Genomic DNA, 19,582 nt, shown 5'->3' with positions numbered 1-19,582 from the left:
CAAGTGATAAAATTTCACTTACTCTAAATGGCCCAAAGGAAGTGCTCTTAGTTTGATTTGGTTTAGTTTTGGGGGCTTATTCTGGTCGCTGGATAACAATTTCCAACACTGTTTAAAGAGAAAATTTGTCTTTTCCAAATTATTTAATAAATATTATTCATTAATTTTACTGACTTTCATTTGCAGGCATCAAAAAGAACTGCCTCTTCATAGAAATTTTTAATGACATTTGAAAAATTAAATAAAATTTGAAACAGAAAAGGCAGTGTAGGAAAAACTACAGGTATAGGTGGGATGAAACAGGTTTTGAAATTGAGGTAGGTGATGCAATAATTCGAGGGTCAGCATGATAAGAGTTGCCAGAGAGGGAATAGAATTATGCAGGACTCTTTAAGGTGAAGGAAAAAATTATATGCAGAGAGAGTGAATGAAAGTAAAGAAGCAGATTTTAGATGATCTCTGTTGTTGAGATCTTTTTTCTTCTGCTTCAAAACACTGTCCTAAGTATTCACTTACCCAAAACTTCTGTTTCTGTCCATTTTTGTCAGGTAATGCTCCCCACCTTTTAGAAAAGAATGGTACTTTGATGAAACAAGCAGTCAGAAAACACAAGCATTAGTTGTAATAATAATCAGTGTCAGAACAAAGCCTGAGTAACAAATTCTCATGATCAAAGTGAGGTTACCTGCTGACTTGCTAACTACAAGTGAAATTGCCATTAGTGGTTACAAAATGTTAACACAAGTCTAGTTTTAGTTTCTCATTGGAAAAACCTGTTTTCATTGACAGAATCTCTCTTCTGGAGAGCTTGCCTGCTGAACTGAACTGTGTAGGAATATTGAAACTAATGTGAGCACATTTCTTCAACTCAGCTGAAAATCCCTAGGAATATTTTTGTTAAAAGTCTCATCCAGCACCTTTACAGAAATAGCTGGTGAGCTGGGACTGAAAATATTCCTCACTTTTCTCAGATCAAATTGAACTGTTGACAGCCTAATCTGTTTCATTGCATGGGGCAGGGGGAGAGTTTGATGTTTTTGTCATCTTTGAGGGCATGCTAACTTTTGTGGAAATATCTATGAAATCATACAAGAAATTTTTCCCACCTGCCATCCCCACCTGCCAAGTGATGGGATTTTCATGGAGGTATAGCTGTAGCTGAACTGCTTAATACTCTGATTTTAGGCCTCACTTTATACACAGGGCAGAAGTTCCAACCCAATCACTTGGATGTTTCAGTGAGCAAGAGTTGCACTGCAACCTTAGGTAGTTATGTACACATGTTTTTTCTGCTGGAGCTTAAAGTGCTCTGTCTTTGTTTTAATTTATACAACATGCTTGTCTAGCTACTATTCACAGCTCTTGATGTTTGGATGCCTATGAAAGGGCACAAATAAACAGAAAACCAAAGATGTGAACTTTTAGAGGGTTTTCCCCAGTGTAAAGTATAATCCTAGGATGTATCAAATGCCATTGACAGGGTGTTTACTGGTATATATTCCATCAACACTGCCTGTTTGAGCTGTATTTGCAGTGCTCCAGTCATTTTCAAAGGCAACCAACAAAAATATGATGAGAAATTCACACAATGTGAATGGGGAAATTGGGATTTTTCAGTCATCCTTTTATTTGAAAAGCAACAGTGAAATCAACTCTCCTTAGTTAACAGTGAACCATCATTTACATAGAATGCCTGCGCTTTCAATAAAAGGGAAAAAGGGAAGGAAGACAAACTGGTGATGAGCAGAGAGATGAAGTGTGGATTGTAGTTGCAAGCAGAAATTGTAGCTACTGATCATTAAATTCAAGAAATCATAAAAACGTTTGCCATAATGACCCTGGAATGCAATTTTGTCTTTTTAAGAGACCTCATGATGCATTTTCTTTTCATTACCACATGAATTTTCAGAGATTATCAATAATTGCCATTACTTTGCCAAATATTTCCAATACAATCTGTCATGATCATATATTTTTTTAAAAAAAGTTATAGGCTTTTGAATTTTATATCAGACTCAGATTTACTTCTTTACTTATGGCCATTTTACTAAAAAATACATCAGCTGTAATGTGAAAGTCCAATATTTACATTAGTCTCAAAGACAGAGAAACATTGCCTTGAATTGATAATCATGTACTCCTGCATTTCGTCCTAGACATAATTGTTCTAGCTTGCCTGAGTATGATGATGACCAGTTCCCACAGGGTCACATTCCTGTGATTAAATGTTTTCCTAACATTTGTTATTTTTTAAAAGAGTCAACTTATAGTTTCATACATTGATAGGAATTCATTGAATCTTATAAATGTTTCTAAATAAAAGAAGACTTATAAACCAAGATAGAAAATGAAGCTTTTTTTATCCTTGACTATAACATATCCATTAATTTAGTTTCCCAGTGTTTGTGTCATAATAGATACATAGGCACTTGAGATATGTATTTTATTTACAGTTTAGAAAGAAGAGCTGCTTTCTCATTAATCAATGCTTATGCCTATCAATGCCTAATCATCAAATACCCTAAATTAAAATATAGAGTGCAGCCAGCAGGTCAAGAGAAGTGACTGATTTTCTTTTTTTTGACTGCTATTCTGTGTCCAGTGCCCAGTCTTCCTGCACAGGAAAGACATTAACAGGCTGGAACGAGACCAGCAGGAGTCCACTGAGATGTTTGGGGTCTGGAGCACATGATGCAATGAGGAGAGGCTGAGGGAGCTGTCTTTCTTCAGCCCCCAGGAGAGAAGGCTCAGGGCAGATATATTTGTTGTCTTCTTCTCCGCAAAGGGTGGGTAAAGAGAAGATAAACAGACTTTCCTGATACATTTTGGTGGTCCCCCCACTGCTCCCTTCCACATCCCCTACTTGAACCTTAACCTCCAGTGGAGGTAGTGATGGCTGCATCCAGCTTACTCTAGATAGCATTCCAGATCATTTTCCTTGCAGAGTAGCAGCTCAGAGAAAGTGTTGATTGGTCCCTCAAAATCTTCAAAACCAAAATTTAAAAAAAAAAAATTTAAAAACCATAATCCTGAAGGAGTTTAAGGAAGTAACTAAAGACACAGTGGAATTAGTTCCCAAGTGGAATTGACAGAGACTTTAAAGTGACACATTCTTGGACGACATCCTTAAAGAACAATATTGCATCTTCTGGAAGATGACCAAAATAATCTAATCACACTCTTTTGTTTGCTTTTATGATTATTCCAGCTTGATATTTACTCCAAATGAATGCCATTTTGAAAGCAAAGAGATGCTGAATCTTATTGGACTTGGACAGACAAGGAATTTCTCAGGGTTATTTTTGCAAAGCTTTAGATCGCTGATGTCCCTACCTTTGGTATTTTTTGGAAAACCTTTCAACCTTATGTCCTAATTTTCACTAGTTATTTTTCTCTCAGTAGCTGTTACAGTACTGTGATTTAGATTTGGAATGAGAGTGATGTTGATAATACACTGATTTTTTGGGTTTTGCTAAGTAAGGACTTTTTTTTTTTTTTTTTTTGTCTCATGCTTTAATGGTGAAGAGGAATGTAAAATAAAGTAGGAGGGATCCTAGCTGAGACAGGTGGCTGGAAGTGACCAAAGAGATATTGCACACCACAGAATTCATGTCCAGTATATAAACTGGGGGAAGTTACCCAGAAACGCATCCAGTCTGGGTTCAGGAAGTGGGGTTCTGGTGTTGGTCAGCAGGTGGTGAGCAATTGTATTGTACAGCACTTCTTTTTCCCTTTTTATTATCACTTGCAATTATTATTGTATTTTACATTATTTTTGATTATTAAACTGTTCTTATCTCAATCTAAAAGTTTTACTTTGATTTTATCCCCCATTCCACTGGGAAGTGGAGGGGGAGAGATGAAGTTGAGAGAGTGACTGTTTAATTTCCAACTGGGCTTAAATCATTACTCTATTTCATATCCAAACTTTCCATTTTTATTTAGAAGAAAAGGAAAAGATTTTAAGAAATCATTAAGAAGGTATTTTTTTCAATTAATTACTGAAAATTACTTTTGAAAGGGAGTTTTCTTCTCTCTGGCAAAAATATTCCATGAGAAATACTCCACCTAGCTTTTCCAAAAGAAACTATCATGGTCTTCAATCAAAAATAACCTTGAATAAAAAAAAAGTAATTTCACAAAACCACATTCAATCCCCTTCAAGGAAAAAAAATAAGCAGTATGTTTCTATTTACTCCAAGGAAACCTGCTCCAAGTGACTCTGTGAAAAGAATTCTGTTGCTCTTTCAGATAAAAGGATGAGTTTTTGTGGTCTTATATAAAATTATTTTCTTAATTTTGTGTCCAATTTTATACAGTAGAGGCACCTTAGCTATCCTTTTCAGTAATAACTTTCCCTTGACATTATCTCTGTAGGAGCAAGCCCTGAATACACAACTCTGCCTGACAGGAAAAAAACTAGAATACAGAGACTGGTTCAGTAGTGTTACAGAGAATGGAAGTTGGTTTTATTTGAACATTTCCCAGTTTGTTTTTCAATAAACTACACCACTAAAATGTAGGTGGACTTCACAAGAAAAGCATAAAGAAATCTATTAGGAAAAAAGTAAGTGGATAATTAATCATCACGTAAAATAATTTTAAATTGGGAAATACAACCTAATACAACAAAAAGGGTTATTAGCAATGGCTTCAAAACTGAGGTGTTTTGGCAGATAACAGAAACTACATTCAAGTGTGCTTGCACTCACTTTTGTAGGTAAAATGCTCTTAACAACAAATACAGTGAAGACTTCTGAAGGGCGTGCTAAATAATATTATACAAATTGTCTCAAGACTGAAGACATGAACAGAAAACAAATACAGCCTTAAAAATAAAGAGGAATGGCAGGTTTTAGATCTCAAGCTAATTTTTGCAGGTTAGTTGCTATTAGTAGAAGTCAATGCTTTGCATTAACCAAGGACTTAAACTGCTTGATGGATACAAATATATGCAGTCCAAGAACTTCTCATCTCAGCTTCTTCCCCAGACCTGGTTGTCTAACTGTCATAATGCTATCACAGAAAAAACGGTGCAAGTATTGTGGGTCATGTCCTATCCTTAGTGCTGGATCAAAAAAGCCTAGTACACTTCAAAAATTAGCAATTTTAACTACTCAATTAGACAAAAGTTTAATTCTTAATCTTGTACTAAAAATAAGAAGGTTAGGGTCACTGACTTCTGTTCACCACAAGAGAAACCTTCTTAGAAAATGGTTTCTGGAATTGGAAATTGTAGTTTTGCGCAGACTTTTCAACATGAGAGGTGAGTCAAATTGAGTCAGTGAGCCAAGAGTTAAATCATTCCCACAGATCCCACAGATCTACTGTAATCAATTGTATGGGGGACAGTCTCATGGATTTAACTGCATGAATCATCAGACACTGTATCTTTTCTCCATGATCTCATCATGTATTTCTCTTTGCTATAAAATGTTTGAATGTTGCTGTTTAATTTTTAACTATAATACCTGATGTTGATTGCCTGACAATGAAAAAGTAATTATTTTTTTCCCCATGAAAGAAAAAGGAAACTCAAGCCCAGGTTTCTTTATTCAAGAACAAAACAGTTTGGGTTATGACTTTCAGTGGTTTAAGATGTTACTTGTTTGTAGTTATTTTGAATCTAAGCTCAAGTGAGGGCAACTGAGAGAAAAACATAAAGAAAAACTGTCTCCAAAGCCAAAACCCCAGATATTACTAACAGTAGTCAAGACTTTAGACTTTGGACTTTGGGTACGGGAATCATTTAATTACGTAGTAAATCACAAAATGTTGTTACTCTGTCTGGTTGTCTCCTCAACATTAAACCACAAGCTCTTTGCCTCACATATCAATTTTATCTCCATTAGTATGACTTTCTGTGTTAAACACTCAACCAATGTTTTTTCAGGGCACAGAAGTTTCAGTTTGGTAGTTGACTAATCCATTTAATCTGCTGCATTATTCCATTTAAATCTTTCAGTGAATTGCTAATTAAAATAGAGGGGAAATATGTTTCCAGCTAATGTACATCTCAGTGTCCTCTTATTAAAGCCTTTTGTCATTCTGAGCTCCTTCCAAGCGTTGAAAATTTATCTTGTTCATGAAAGATTATCAAGGCTTTTAATAATATTTGTTTGTTTCCTCCAAGCCTCTAAAGTGATAGTCCGTAGATTTAATTGCAGCCAAAGGCATGGGCTTTTGAGACCTTCCTGGATTTTTTCAGTGTCATGACTTCAGCAGTTGCAGCTTTTTAGTGACATATGGATCATATATTGTTGTTTGTCACTGATACTAAAGTGATTCAGAAATTAAAGTCTAAGAGATTTGTCTGAACAAGCTGCAAACATTCAGGATGGGTACTTTACTTCACTAACTTTGAAGAGATTTGTTTGAACTAGAACCACAGCTACTCCATCCAATGTACTTCCTTGACTGAACTGTACTTTCCTTACCAAACAGACTATGGCATTTTATACCAACAAATCTGTCCCAGGTTTTCTTTTCCTATAGACATCACAAAAATAACTTGCAACTTCCCCTTTGCAGAACAACGGAAGTCAGTCTAAACATTTAAAATCCTTCCAGTACAATGATCAATTGAGCAGTTTGTATGAGCATTTCTGGTTTTGTACAAATAGCTCTTGCAGGCATCACCAAAATGTATTTGCATTTTATCACTCCATTGCCTTATATGTTGCACAATTCACGGGCAATTTAAGGCATTTTCAAAAATGTTTCTATGAGATTACAAATATCATCTTAATAGGGTCAGTCATTATTATGGCTGCCTTTTACAAGTATTGAATGTCTTTTATGGAAGGGACTGTAAATAAAAATAAGCCTACAATAAACCTCAACCGAAAAAAACATGCATATTTTATCCTATCAGCATGTCTCTGCTCCTTTTTGTCTCACCAAGAGCCATCTCAGCTAGGCAAAATGCAAATATTCATCAGTGTTTTATCTGAAGGACAACTATGATAAGATTCCCATGAGTTTTTTATTGAGGTCACGGAGTCTAAATTTTCCTTTGCTTCCAAGCTGTGTATGAGGGACAAAGAACTTACACCCACAGTACGTGATGGCTCAATCCTGAAAACATTAAAATTTATACAATGAAGTGGTTTAGAGTTCATGATGCAGAATCACATTTTATGGCTGGATTTATCATTGCTAGAAACACCTAGCTCAAAGCTCCAACAGCCTCCAACTTGACAAAATCTAATTCAGTTTTTACAGTTAAACAGGTCTGCAATATTTTATATGACACAAACTTGGAAACCACAACATTTCAACATTTGTACCTTAGACAATTCCAGGACTGGTAATTCTTTATACTGTTGGATCCATTGGATACTTCAGTAATATTCAAATTAAGTAAATTAGTTTGTAAGAAAATGCATTCCCCCCATATTAAACTCTGAAGAAGTCTGAGTTTTCTTATATAATATAATCTTCAGTTTTCTTCTTTTTCCTTCATTCAAGTTCTTTTTCAGTACATCAGATCATTTGTCTTTCCTCCTTCTCAGTGTTTACCACTGAACATTCAACACAAATCTATCTTAGTCAAAGTCCTCAGATTTTGCTCATAGTGGCCCCTTGCCTAAGGGTTGCTATCTTTTCTTTCCACAGCCTGTCAGTTCCCATTTAAATCAGCACAGAATCCACTCCAGCACAGAAATACAGAATCACAGAATACACTGACTTGCAAGGGACACACAAAGATCATTAAGTCCAACTCCTGGCCCTGCACGGGGCACCCCAAGAGTCACACCATGTGCCAGAGAGAATTGTCCAAATGCTTCTTGAACTCTGTCAGGTTTGGTGCTGTGACCACTGCCCTGGGGAGCTGTTCCAGTGCCCAACCATCCTCGGGTGAAGAACATCTTTCTAATATCCAGCCTAAACCTCCCCTGGCACAACTTCAGGCCATTCCTTTGGATTCTGTCACTGATCACCACAGAGCAAAGATCAATGTCTGCCCCTCCTCTTCCTTTCACAAGAAGATGTAACTGCACTGAGGTCTCCCCTCAGTCTCCTCCAGGTTGAACAGACCAAGTGACCTCAGCTGCTCCTCACACAGCTTCCCCTCTAGGCCCTTCCCCATCTTTGTTGCCCTCCTTTGGACTCCCTCTAATAGTTTAATATCTTTCTTATATTGTAGTGCCCAAAATTGCCCCCAGCACTCAAAGTGAAGCTGCCCCAGTGCAGAGCAGAGTGGAGCAATCCCCTCCCTTGCCCAGCTGGCCATGCTGGGCCTGATGCCCCCAGGACAGGGCTGGCCTTCCTAGCTCCAGGACACTGCTCACTCATATTCAACTTTCAGCCAGCCAGGTTCCCCAGGTCCTTTTCTGCGGCACTACTTTCCAGCATCTCATTTCCCAGTCTGTCTGTACATCCAGGGTTGCCTCATCTCAGGTGCAGAATCTGGCACTTCCCCTTGTTGAACTTCATGTGGTACATGTGGTTGGCACTTTAGTTATCTCCTCCTCTCTCCCACCTCAGCCATCACTTCATTCTCTGGTGCCATTCTTGCACAATCACTCATCTGGGTAGGTTATTCTGCACAAATGTGGAACAGCTCCTCTTAGGGAAGAGTTGTCATCACCCTGTGCTTGCAGCAAGCAGACTTCACAGCCCTCCCAACACCTGGACTCACAGCCTCACAGCAGCTCATTCCGGAGCTAAAGTATTCAAATTGCACTGCAAATTTTACTGCCTAATGTTATTGGTTTCTCATGGCTGTTACCTTAAATACACATACAAAAACCAACACTTACCATCTGTCCTCCATAAACATATTTTCCTAATTTAGTGCTCCATTTTTCTACACTAAATTCCAGTTTCTCTTTTTAATTGCTTCACAATATTCTCTATAATCATATGATCAGGAGTTTTCCCTTTATTAGCCTGAGTCAGTACTTTTTGCAGCAGTATCAAAGATGATCTGGCATAAGCCTGCTGCTTCTGTTTGCTTCTATGCCACTATCAAGCACACTCTTGTAGTCCATAGCCAGCAGTTTCCACAACCATGAAGGGCATTCCAATACCCTTCATGAAGATGTCATCACAAGCACAAAATGCACCTTATTTTGCAATTTTATGTTCTGGAGTACTCAGTAATCTTCCTAGCACACATTGAATCATTACTTATATGATATTCTAGACCACCAATAAAATATTTGCTTGAGATTCTACAATCATTTTTCTGTGTATTCACTTAGTGATTTAATAAATTCATCTTTGCATATGCCCTCCATGGCAAAGAATAAAGCCTTGTGGCGTGTTCAGTAATTCAAGCATATTCATTATTAGACACTAGTCTTCTTAACATAGAGGCCTTGGTCTACACTTTAGAGGAAATTCACTAGTGTACTTCACACATGCTTCTGAAGCAGTTTTCCATATAAAATCAGCAGCATCTCAGCAGCAGTTGGTTTCTATTCAGGGCACAGAGAGCCCAGACTGTTGTGCCAGTAAGCTATGTAATTTAAGTGGGAGGTCACTGTCAATTTTCATGTTCCTATTTACATTCTGTTTGGTGGCAAATTTGAAGAAAATTATATCAACTTTGTTCACAACTTGGTATGTACTTGGAATATTTGTGAATACCCAACCAAGTATTTTAATATGGTGTATATATATGTGTGTATATTTTTTTTTAATATGTGTGTGTGTATGTGGGTTTTAACTATAATTATACAGGGTTTAATGGTTTATTCTATAAACATTACATTTTAAGTTTTTGAACAAATATAAGAGTAGATTAAGAGATTATAGGTTCACACCTCTTTTCAATACTCTCAAAAATTCATAGACAAGGCAAAAATGAAACATGAGTCTTATGCTGGGAGCTAGCAGTGTTCCATGTGTGACAGTCAAATTGGGTTACAAACTGGTCATTGTTGTTTTATTGCACTCATGACTGGCAGAGAAAAAGGGTAAAGGAATGTGCTTTACTCACCCAAGGAGTTTGACTGAATGAGTTTTCCATTTAGATCCTGCTTTCTGGGAGTGTCGATATATTCCCTCTTTGTAAAGGAAAAAATCTTCATACACTTTCATTATAGCTGAAAAACAATAGGAAAAATCACCACAGTCAGAAAACATAACCTCTATTATTCTTTGCCCCTTCCATTTGACCAGTGAAATTCTTGTGGATGGGACTGCATTAAGTGTACTTTGTAATTCCACTAAAAGCATCAATTTATCAGAAATGCCTTGCTGTGAGTGAACCAATATAAATACTTCAACAGAGCTCTCTCTAAGGTCTCTTATCAAGTTTGTTAGTTTTCCTTGTCATGGAAACTTCCTTTCACTGACTTCTTCCAATGCAGTGAGAAGAAATATTGCCTCATGAAGACTTACATAAATTTTGAAATCTAATTCAAAAAAATTAATTTCCCCAAGGTTCATATATAAACTACTCAGTTCTAGTTAGTATATGCATATTCAAGAAAAGTATTTAACAGAAAGTGAAATATGGTGGAGTGAAATGCCTTTTTCTGAAACTTAAATTTCATCAAATACACAATAATCTCCTTAAAGAAAATTAGATTGCTTGTACATGTATAAATTGTGACAGTTAAAAGTGTGGAAAAAAATCACCCCATTTTTCATAACAGTGAAAAAGTGAACATTCATAACTGGTGAACTGAAAATTTTGTGCAAGAGAATAAAGATTACAAGTTGCATTTTATACCCATTTATTATTTCTTAGGAGCATCATTCATTTATTAAGAAAATAGTTCTGGGTTTCTTTTCCACATATGTTCTGCCATCTTAGTACCATTTGCTTTATGGTGGCATACCAGATCCAGAGAAATGAAACTATTTTTCAGTCTACATTACCTTTATATTCCAGTGAATTAGAAGTATTAAGTATAAGTTTCATTCCATCTCATTTATAGCTTGTTATTTTAACTGCCACACAGCTTGGAATATGAGAATTAGTGAAATCCAGTTCCTAAAGTCTTGCACCTTAGGAGTCCCATAAAGTACATGTTTCATTGACCATTTTTTATGTGGTTGGATAATATATGTGCCTGGTATAGATCTGCAGTATCCAGTAAGTTGACCTCATGCTGCCATTTTTTTCTGTATGGCATACTTAAAATTGTTTTTTCCTACATAATATTTTCAAAACTTAAAGGAAATTAATTATCTTTACAACAACCTCTGTCATATTTGGCTGAAAATATTAAACAGTCAAAAATTTTAGGAGATGAGAGAGAATTCTCAAAACATGGTGAAATTAGGCCATTTGCCTTGCCACGGACGAGCCTGATATTGTGCCCCTTCCCCATCACATCTTGGTTGAAGCTCTGGCAATGAGACCTGATGCTCCTGAGCAAAGACTATCCTTCCTCTCTGAGAAAGGGGAGTCCCATCTGATGCCAGCATGCCTGGTGCTTAGGCCATTCCATTGTCAAAACCCCCCAGCATTTTAGCTGGGACACCAGCCATGGAGCCATGTATTAACAGACTCAGCCCATCTGTTTCCTCCTTCAACTGTAAGTACAGAGGAGAACATAACTGGTGCCCTAAATGAGACACGTTCTTGTCTGTGAAGAGATATCATACCTAAATTTTTTCCATTGAAATTAAGTAGAAATTTTTGAAGTGTATTTCCAGAATAACTTTAGTTTATGAACTTTAGTTTAGTTTATAACTTTAGTTTATAGAATTGTATCCATGATTATATATTATCTATACATTGCACGTCTGGTCGCGTGTGTATATGTGAGTAAATATATATACCTATATACATGTAATACCTTACAATCAGGAGCTAAATAATGGCATAGTCTGGAGTTAGAGTGGTCTGTGTGCATGAAGTACAGGATGGACAAGGATTATGATACTTCTAGATCTAGCACTGAGACATTTTTATTTATTCAGTGACTTTGTCCTGATACACACTGTGACTTGGACAGGACAAGGTGACCACAGTCCATCATCTAATTTTGTTCCTTCTCACACAGGAAAGACTGCATTTCACAAAATGAATAGATTAATTATTAATGAATCAGAAAAGGCAGTGATTTTCATAAGATTTACTATAGTTCATGCCTGAGCTACTTCAGTTGTTCTGAGCTTGTCAGATTTATGCATATAGATGCAGCAGATTAAAAGATTGATTCCACTATGGATTCCCCTGCATAAAATTCTTAAATAGGAATTTTTGTCTCTTTTTAATCATACAAAGACATGAGAAATGAAAACTAGTTGCCACAAAAGGAAACAAAATTTAGTGCTCTATATATTAATACAGCCTAGTGCTTTCTACAGATAATTTTCTTCATCTTTTTACAGATTCACTTTCTTTAGCAAATATAAACTTTTTTCCCAAGATCATAACATCTGAAATTGTAAGTTTTGTGGGGCAAAACTCTGATGTATTGCAAACAATGTGTGAGCCTTTCTTTTAATTGAGACTGATTAATGTGTCAGAGAGGATAATTTTCCTACATCAGCATTATAATCATCAGAGTATTTCCTAAAGCCCATGAAAAAAAAAAAAAAATGAATGGGCAATATTAGGATTGTCCATCTGAATGTTTTCAAATTATTGGTGAAATTTCACTATGTTTACATGAAAATAGATTTCTTAAAAAAACTAGTATTTAATCTCTGAATTAAAAAATGCAAATTGCTCGGTTTCTGTACCATGTAAGACAATGACATAGGTCAGAGAGAAATTGTCATTCAAACTTGATAGCTGTATAGCATAAAATCTTCATTACATTTCTAAACCTACTGCTTCACAGTTGTTAAAAAAACGTATTTTTTTCTTAATCTTGAATATATTCAAAAATCAAAATCCATTCATCATTATGATCTTTAAAGAATCCTGAATATTTCCCAGGTATTAAACATTGCTTAGTACATTAGATAAGACTGCCCCTAAGCACTTTGTAAGTTCTTCAGGAATGACAAGTGAATAAATAATGAAAAACCTTCTTCAGTATTTGAAGATCATTTGCAGGAAAAAGTATGATATGGTTTTAAAATTAGACTTTTACCCTGGTTGAATTTGTAATATGGAAAGACAGGAGAGGATTAGTGACAAATCACATGGTCATAACTGTGATTCATTTAAAACTCATATTATAGCCAAAAGAAAAAACAGCAAGTGTTTCACTCAGTGATGCATACTCTCAGTTATATGTCGTCATGTAGATCTTGATTTTTCTACAAACAGCATTACCTTAACCTGATACACAAAAGCATTAATTTTTTTTAATATATGAATTGTTGAATGACTGAATCCTAACAAATGGTTGAATATTGATTTTTTTATGTATAAAATTTCATACTAGAAAAATGTTTGAGGTTTGAAACTATCTTGAAAATCCTAAATTTTAGCATTTTCTAAAGCTGGCAGAAAATACTATCTTTGCATCTAGATCAAATGCAGTGTGGGAAATAATATTTTCCTTGAGCAAAGAGAACAAAAAAAAAAAAAAAAAAAGACTGATGATGTTGATCTTGTTAAGTCTGAGCTTCAGACTTAATTGCAGCTGCCCACATAAAGAGGTTTAAGAAGTAATTTTCACTACATGATGCACCAAAATTAATTCTATCTAATAATCAAAACCATTTGAATAATAAATTGAAGATTATGATAATTTCTGACATAATTAAAGGCAGTAGAAATGCAGAAGTCCCCTGAAGTAAAATTCTTTGGTTTGGCATCAGCCAGCCATCCAAGAATGCTGGAGATCCTGGACTATGACCTTTCTCCCTCATCCCAAGCCGCACATCCATCAAAATCTCTAGTTACACTGGCCTGGGCTGTGAGCAGGAATCTGCATTTTCAGCTGGTGCCAGCACCACACATGACCACAAATGGACAGTATCCAGGGTAAAAAAAAAAATGTTTGCAGTTCCCTACTCAATGCTGAAGTCTTTTTTTATGACCTCTGAGAAGTCAGGGATCTTCATTGCAGAGCTCAGTAGAAAAATTCAAAACTGGTAGGCATCAGCAAGAGCATTTGGGCTCTGAAGTGAGAAATTCTGGGGTGTTTCAGTACTGAATGATCTGCTGGAAGGCCCAAATAGTTCAGCATTACCTTCAGAGGAGAGCAGGTCTGGTGGGCTGGCCTTAGCTGTGGTGTAATCAACCCCAGCCCTACAGAACCAAGTTTGGCTAACATTTAATTCCACCTGCACAGCAACAAATTGCTATTTCACCAATGGCCAAAGAACTATCATGAAAAAAGGCACAGAGATTTCCTGCACACAGATTTTGCACAAATTTTCAACATATCCAGCACAAGGTCATTTTATTCTGATGCAGTCATGCTGCCTTCAGGGCCACTATTTACCCACCAAATGTCCCTGGATGAGCTACAGTGCATATGACCAGTTTCTTCACTGTGGCATATAATTTGTATTTTCTAATATTTTGATACAAGTTCATTGCAGAGTCTATTTCAATAAGGTTATGATCTAAACTTACTATACCTTGCACTGGTCCTCTGTCCTTGATTTCTTTCATTATATCAGTTTCCTGAGAGGAGGTGAGAGCAGCAACAGAGAGAGCAAGGGAAGATTACATTTATTAAATAAAATTCAAACTCATACTAATTTATCATTGTGTGCACATATATATAGTATAAATATACCTTTGTACCCGTATTTCTGCTGGAGAATATTTGGTTTACCAAATTAACAAAGCCTTCAGAAACATGTTTAAGAAGAACAACTGCAGTGTTATGACTGCATGCTTTCTTTTTTATGTCTATGGAACCACAAAGTATCAACTTTAAAGAAATTACGTACAACTGAGAAACTATAAAGAATTTCAACTCATACGAAAATTCAAAGGCAACATAAAGGAAAAGTCACAGCTCTAGTCTTGAAGTTAAGTGAATATATTTTAATCAAACCTCAAAGGAGTAAAATTGTTGAGACAACAGATGAATTTCATGAACTTACTTTTGAGGATACCCTGTAGTGAGAGGCACACCGGTATAATCGATTGGATTTTTCAAAAGCATTGGGACATGGCCCATTTGTATGGTTTTTTCCATATTCACTTGACACATAACACTGATTTTCAGCTGATGGCCCCAGGTGTTTGTTCCAAAATGATGGATAACAAGCATATGATACAACCCTGTTCAGGTAGTTAAAAAAAAATTATAAGAAGCTCGCTCAAAAATTTTTGCCATTTTACTTCAAGCTGTTAATTATTTTGCAAATATAATTTTTCATGTAATATTCTTCAGGAATGTGTATGGTATATCTTCAGCTGGATGGCATTTCGTTCAATTGATATACATGATATTTATGATTAAGCTTCCATTACAGTAGTCCTCTCCCCACCCTTCTTCAAAGAGAGATAGGCTAAAAAATGTGTTTAGTAACTGTCACCTGGTACATTCATCTTATTAATGATGCATGAAATTTCACACTGAAAAAGATCAATAAATTACCAATGTTGTCAATGGGCTTCATTTTTCAAAAATGGCCTGTGAAATGGAATACGTGGAATACTGTTAGACATTTCTGAAACAATATACACATTTCTGAGTTAATGCCATGCAGGCCTATGAGAGGGTTTCTTTTACAGAGCATAATTAAATATTTTAGTGAAGCAGAATACTTTAAAATAGTCAGACCTATAAAAAGCATTTGTATTTAAGTAGCTCATCAATTATACTGGGCTTTCTGAATCTGAGGAACTGAACACTATATTTCTACACAATATTGTATAACTCCATATTGCATATACTTAGCTGTATACTTAGCTGTCAGGAATTTTACAAGATATATATATACTTTGCTGTCAGGAGTTTTACAAGACAAGCCTATATATGCTTCAGCTGTTTTGAATAAGACATCGAATTTTACCATTAGCAGTTGGTGATAGAAAATCTGAGAATATTTTCTTCTTTCTACCCAAAGTAGACCACATGCACACAGTAGCAAAATGGAGCTGTGTGGTAATCCCAATAAGATCTCTGAACTGAGAGTCACAGTCACATTTGAATCTTTTCACCAAGCACAGTTTCTGCAGCCCTGATTAACAAAATTGAATAGCTTTCTGCTGAAGCAGAATTTCATATGCACTGAAGCATATTGTCATATGTGCTGAAGCATCAGCACAACAGTCAACATTAAAAACACTGCAAGGAGAAGACCCTTCCAAAAGAGTCATTGAAATAAAACAGAAATAGATGTGAATAGGTTTATATGCACAAATATAGGTACATATATACAAAAATAATGTTAGAAACAAGCAGGATCGAGGGCCGACCAGGAAAACTCTGTAGTGTGTTCATACATTCTTGACAGAATTCATTTGAAGTCATGTTTTTGTGCTCAATCTAATGAATTTTTTGTGGATTCATTGCATTTATATATTGGAATTGTGAGATAAGAAAATAATCCTAAACATTAGACTAAGTTATTTGCAAGTTGGCTAATAACAATAAGATCTTTCTCATAACCCACATCTGCCAAGAGCCCAAGGTACAAATCAGATTAAGCCCTATTGTGATTGGAAGCACTATTTACATTAATGTCTAACTTCTATACCACCTGAAAATGAAGTGTTTCTTCCTGATTCTTGATGAATATAACCTTTTTGTTTTTCTTATTAGTTAAAATAGATGCTTTCAAAGACATTTATTTCTCCCAAATTATGACCTGTAATGAAGCACTTAAAACTAATGGCAATTAGCAATAGAATACATATATGTTCTTTAATTAATGGAGGAAGACAAAAAGAAAGTGATATTTAAACAGTGATTCAGCTCCATTTACAGCAGATATCACTGTTAATTGGGTGTTTAGTGATTCTGAAAAGTCAAGTCTCAGCACTGGCCTAGCTTCCTTGAGCTTTATGGAAATTTTTTTTCTGACTTCACTAGGGATAGTTTAGGTCAGCACTTGATTTTTCTGGACATGTGTCAAAACCCTAAGCTGAGCACACTCCAAAAATCAAAACAGCAGAAACTTTAAACAGCATTGAATGCCTCTGTGATAATTTACAAGACCCCATAGAAAATCAATGTGTTTTCTCCCTATTGCAGGGTATGGAGATAATGACACAATGATTGTAATATAACGATTCCTAAAAATAAGTCACCCGAGAGTGTGTGGAAGCAAGGACTGTTTGACAGGGCTCATTCTACTTCTAACTTGTAGACCAATTTCCAATTTTTTTTCATTGTCACAGGGAAAATGTTATGTGGTTTAGCTACAAAACTGATTAAATTATGAGAGATTCAACATTAGGCTAGATGGACACTTTTCAGACCCAGAAGTGCAGTTCATGTGTTCTTCCAGTATCTGTTCTAAAGATATTTGGATATTTCCCTGTATGTGTTTATTTGTTTCTGGAAATGTTGGAATGGGTTTTGAAATATCATCTGAACTTTGAGGAAAGAAAAGCAGAATGTAGAAATGCTTATAAAAATACGTAAGTAGGAATACTTTCATGTGTAGCACTTTGATGATAAATCAATGATCAGGGATAAAAATGGGTAGCAAGCAAAGGTCTCTCATAGCACAGTGGTGTTGCACATGTTGGAGCTAGCTCCATGGCAACAAAAAGCATAATCAATGACTAAGAAAATAATCCTGGATTGCTGAAATTTGTTGGAGATTTAGATAATTTCCAAAAATTCATGATGGTTTTCACAACTGCCCTTCAGATTTTTCACTGTTGCAAGAGGCTGGTGAATAATATGAGGCTGAGCAATAAGCAAGTACTTGGGAGTGTGGAGGTGAAAAGACAGTTCACAGGTGTGCTGTGTGAGCTGAGGTGCTGTGGCTCTACATTTCCAGGCTCACATCATTCAGAAATCCTGCTCAGCACACCACTGTCTCACTGCTACTGAGTCAGGTCAAACATAATGTTATTGCATTCACACCAGAACAAGCTCCTGCGAGGGTACAGCTAGGTTGATAATGAAGTGCCTTGTACAGCTTCAGCCTGCCTTGCTTTTCTTTTTTTTTTTCTTATTTTTATAAGCTAACTCTTTTATACTTAAATTTCTTCTGCATAACAGGCCATGCCACTAACCGCAGTGCTAAGGTCAAAATAACACTATGTTCTGGCATAGTAAGAATTTCATTATTATGGGGTTAATGGTAGTTGTACCAGGCAGAGGGAATAGAAAACCAGGAGATTGTCCTATTGCTGCATTCTTTACACTTTTCCTCTAAAAATAACACGGTCCAACTGTTTTAGAGATAATGCTCATAAAAATTATTCTCACTTCTCTTATCTATGCCAGCAATTCTTGCGCTCCTGTTTTTAACAGGCAAGAAAACAGTCCAGAGAGAAAAAGATGCAATTACTCTCTCAAAAACATGAGTTACTGAGTAAAATGCAACTGTTCTTCTAGTTACAGAAAAGTATTGCAGTTTAAAAGTGCTTACAATTAAACTGTCAAGATATAACTTTCATTTCTTCATTAATGAAGCCTTTTCCCTTAGGTCCTGAGGTGCTGAGGGGCCTTTGCTAATCACTCAGCTGAAGGATCTCCTTCTTAAAACCTAAATGAAAGGTTGTTTAGTGTTGAAACCCTGAGAGAAAAAGGTAGAGGAGCACTTGAAGTAAACTCTCCCCATAACAATACAAAGTCCTTGTCACATCAGAAATACTTTGACACACTTGCAGAAAGCAGAATTATCACTTGTGTAGTGTGACAGGTCTTCTCCTGAATCCCCAGAGTGCCATGTCAACTATGACACATCACGTCTGACATTCTTTTGCTCTTGACATGGTCTGTTTGTTTGTTTGTTTGTGTTATAAATAAAATCAAAAGTTGACAGAGAACACCTGAGATCACTCTGTCTGTCAATTTCAGATATATTAGAGTAAAGGATGAGATTGTATGAAAGCAAGACAGGAAATAGATTTTGGTATCAAACAGAAAGGATAAAAAAATTCTGGTAATGTGAGAAACAGCAGGATTTAATTATATGGTATCTAAAATGTAGTTATTGAACTTCTTCTGGAAGCCATTTCCAGGCATACAAACTCCAAGGAGAGGACTGGAAGCAGGATGTGTGGATTTCCCATGACAGGTAATGATGACAAGGTGACAGTCTGGCCACGATGAAATGACTGGATCCATAGAGAATAAGGAAAGCAATACCTATCATTTACCTTGTCTTTAGTGACATTTTCAGCATAGGTTTCTGTGGTGTCCCTCTAGTTTATTGGATTAGGTAAATTGCTTACAAGGTCAATTGTGGACTGGCATGTTGAAAGGTCGACAGACCAAAGTGACTGGTGTCTGTTTATTAATGGCATTCCCCAGGAGACAACACAAAAGCAACGCTTTCATATCTCTATTAACATTCTGGACAGACAGATGTAAGTCACCTTTAGCAAGCTTGTGAAGAATGTAAAACTTTTAGGGAGTGATTAGCATGCATGGCTGCTGTTCAGAGCAGCGTTAATAGGCTGAAGAAATGAGCCTGACAGAAATATCCTGAATTTCAACAAAGACATATGGCAAATGCTGCCTCTGAGCCAGAGCTGCCCAGGTACTGTCGGGGCACTGCCCGTGTAGAAAGTCATTGAACAGAGAAGGACATGAGGTCCTAAGAAACAGAAAGTTGAATGTAA

The 19,582-nt window shown here is 36.2% G+C and overlaps 1 protein-coding gene across 3 annotated transcripts in view; it reads right to left on the bottom strand.

The window, feature by feature from the left end:
* Positions 1 to 19,582, bottom strand: part of TINAG (tubulointerstitial nephritis antigen) — a 49,451-nt gene that overhangs the window by 8,690 nt on the left and 21,179 nt on the right. For 2 of the 3 annotated variants that reach the window (XM_021551173.3, XM_021551172.3), the window contains exons 7-10: positions 14,929 to 15,109; positions 14,455 to 14,500; positions 9,950 to 10,055; positions 517 to 562 (exon numbers count right to left, since the gene is read on the bottom strand). In XM_021551173.3, the coding sequence (XP_021406848.1) occupies positions 517 to 562; positions 9,950 to 10,055; positions 14,455 to 14,500; positions 14,929 to 15,109 (379 nt within the window). Of the gene's footprint in view, positions 1 to 516; positions 563 to 620; positions 2,985 to 9,949; positions 10,056 to 14,454; positions 14,501 to 14,928; positions 15,110 to 19,582 lie in introns of those variants that run through there. The other variant, XM_021551175.4, reaches the window with a different exon arrangement.

Source organism: Lonchura striata, chromosome 3 (assembly GCF_050655825.1).
Source record: "Lonchura striata isolate lonStrDom1 chromosome 3, ASM5065582v1, whole genome shotgun sequence".
Classification (NCBI taxonomy): domain Eukaryota; kingdom Metazoa; phylum Chordata; class Aves; order Passeriformes; family Estrildidae; genus Lonchura; species Lonchura striata.
This window is presented reverse-complemented; position numbering and strand designations above follow the sequence as displayed.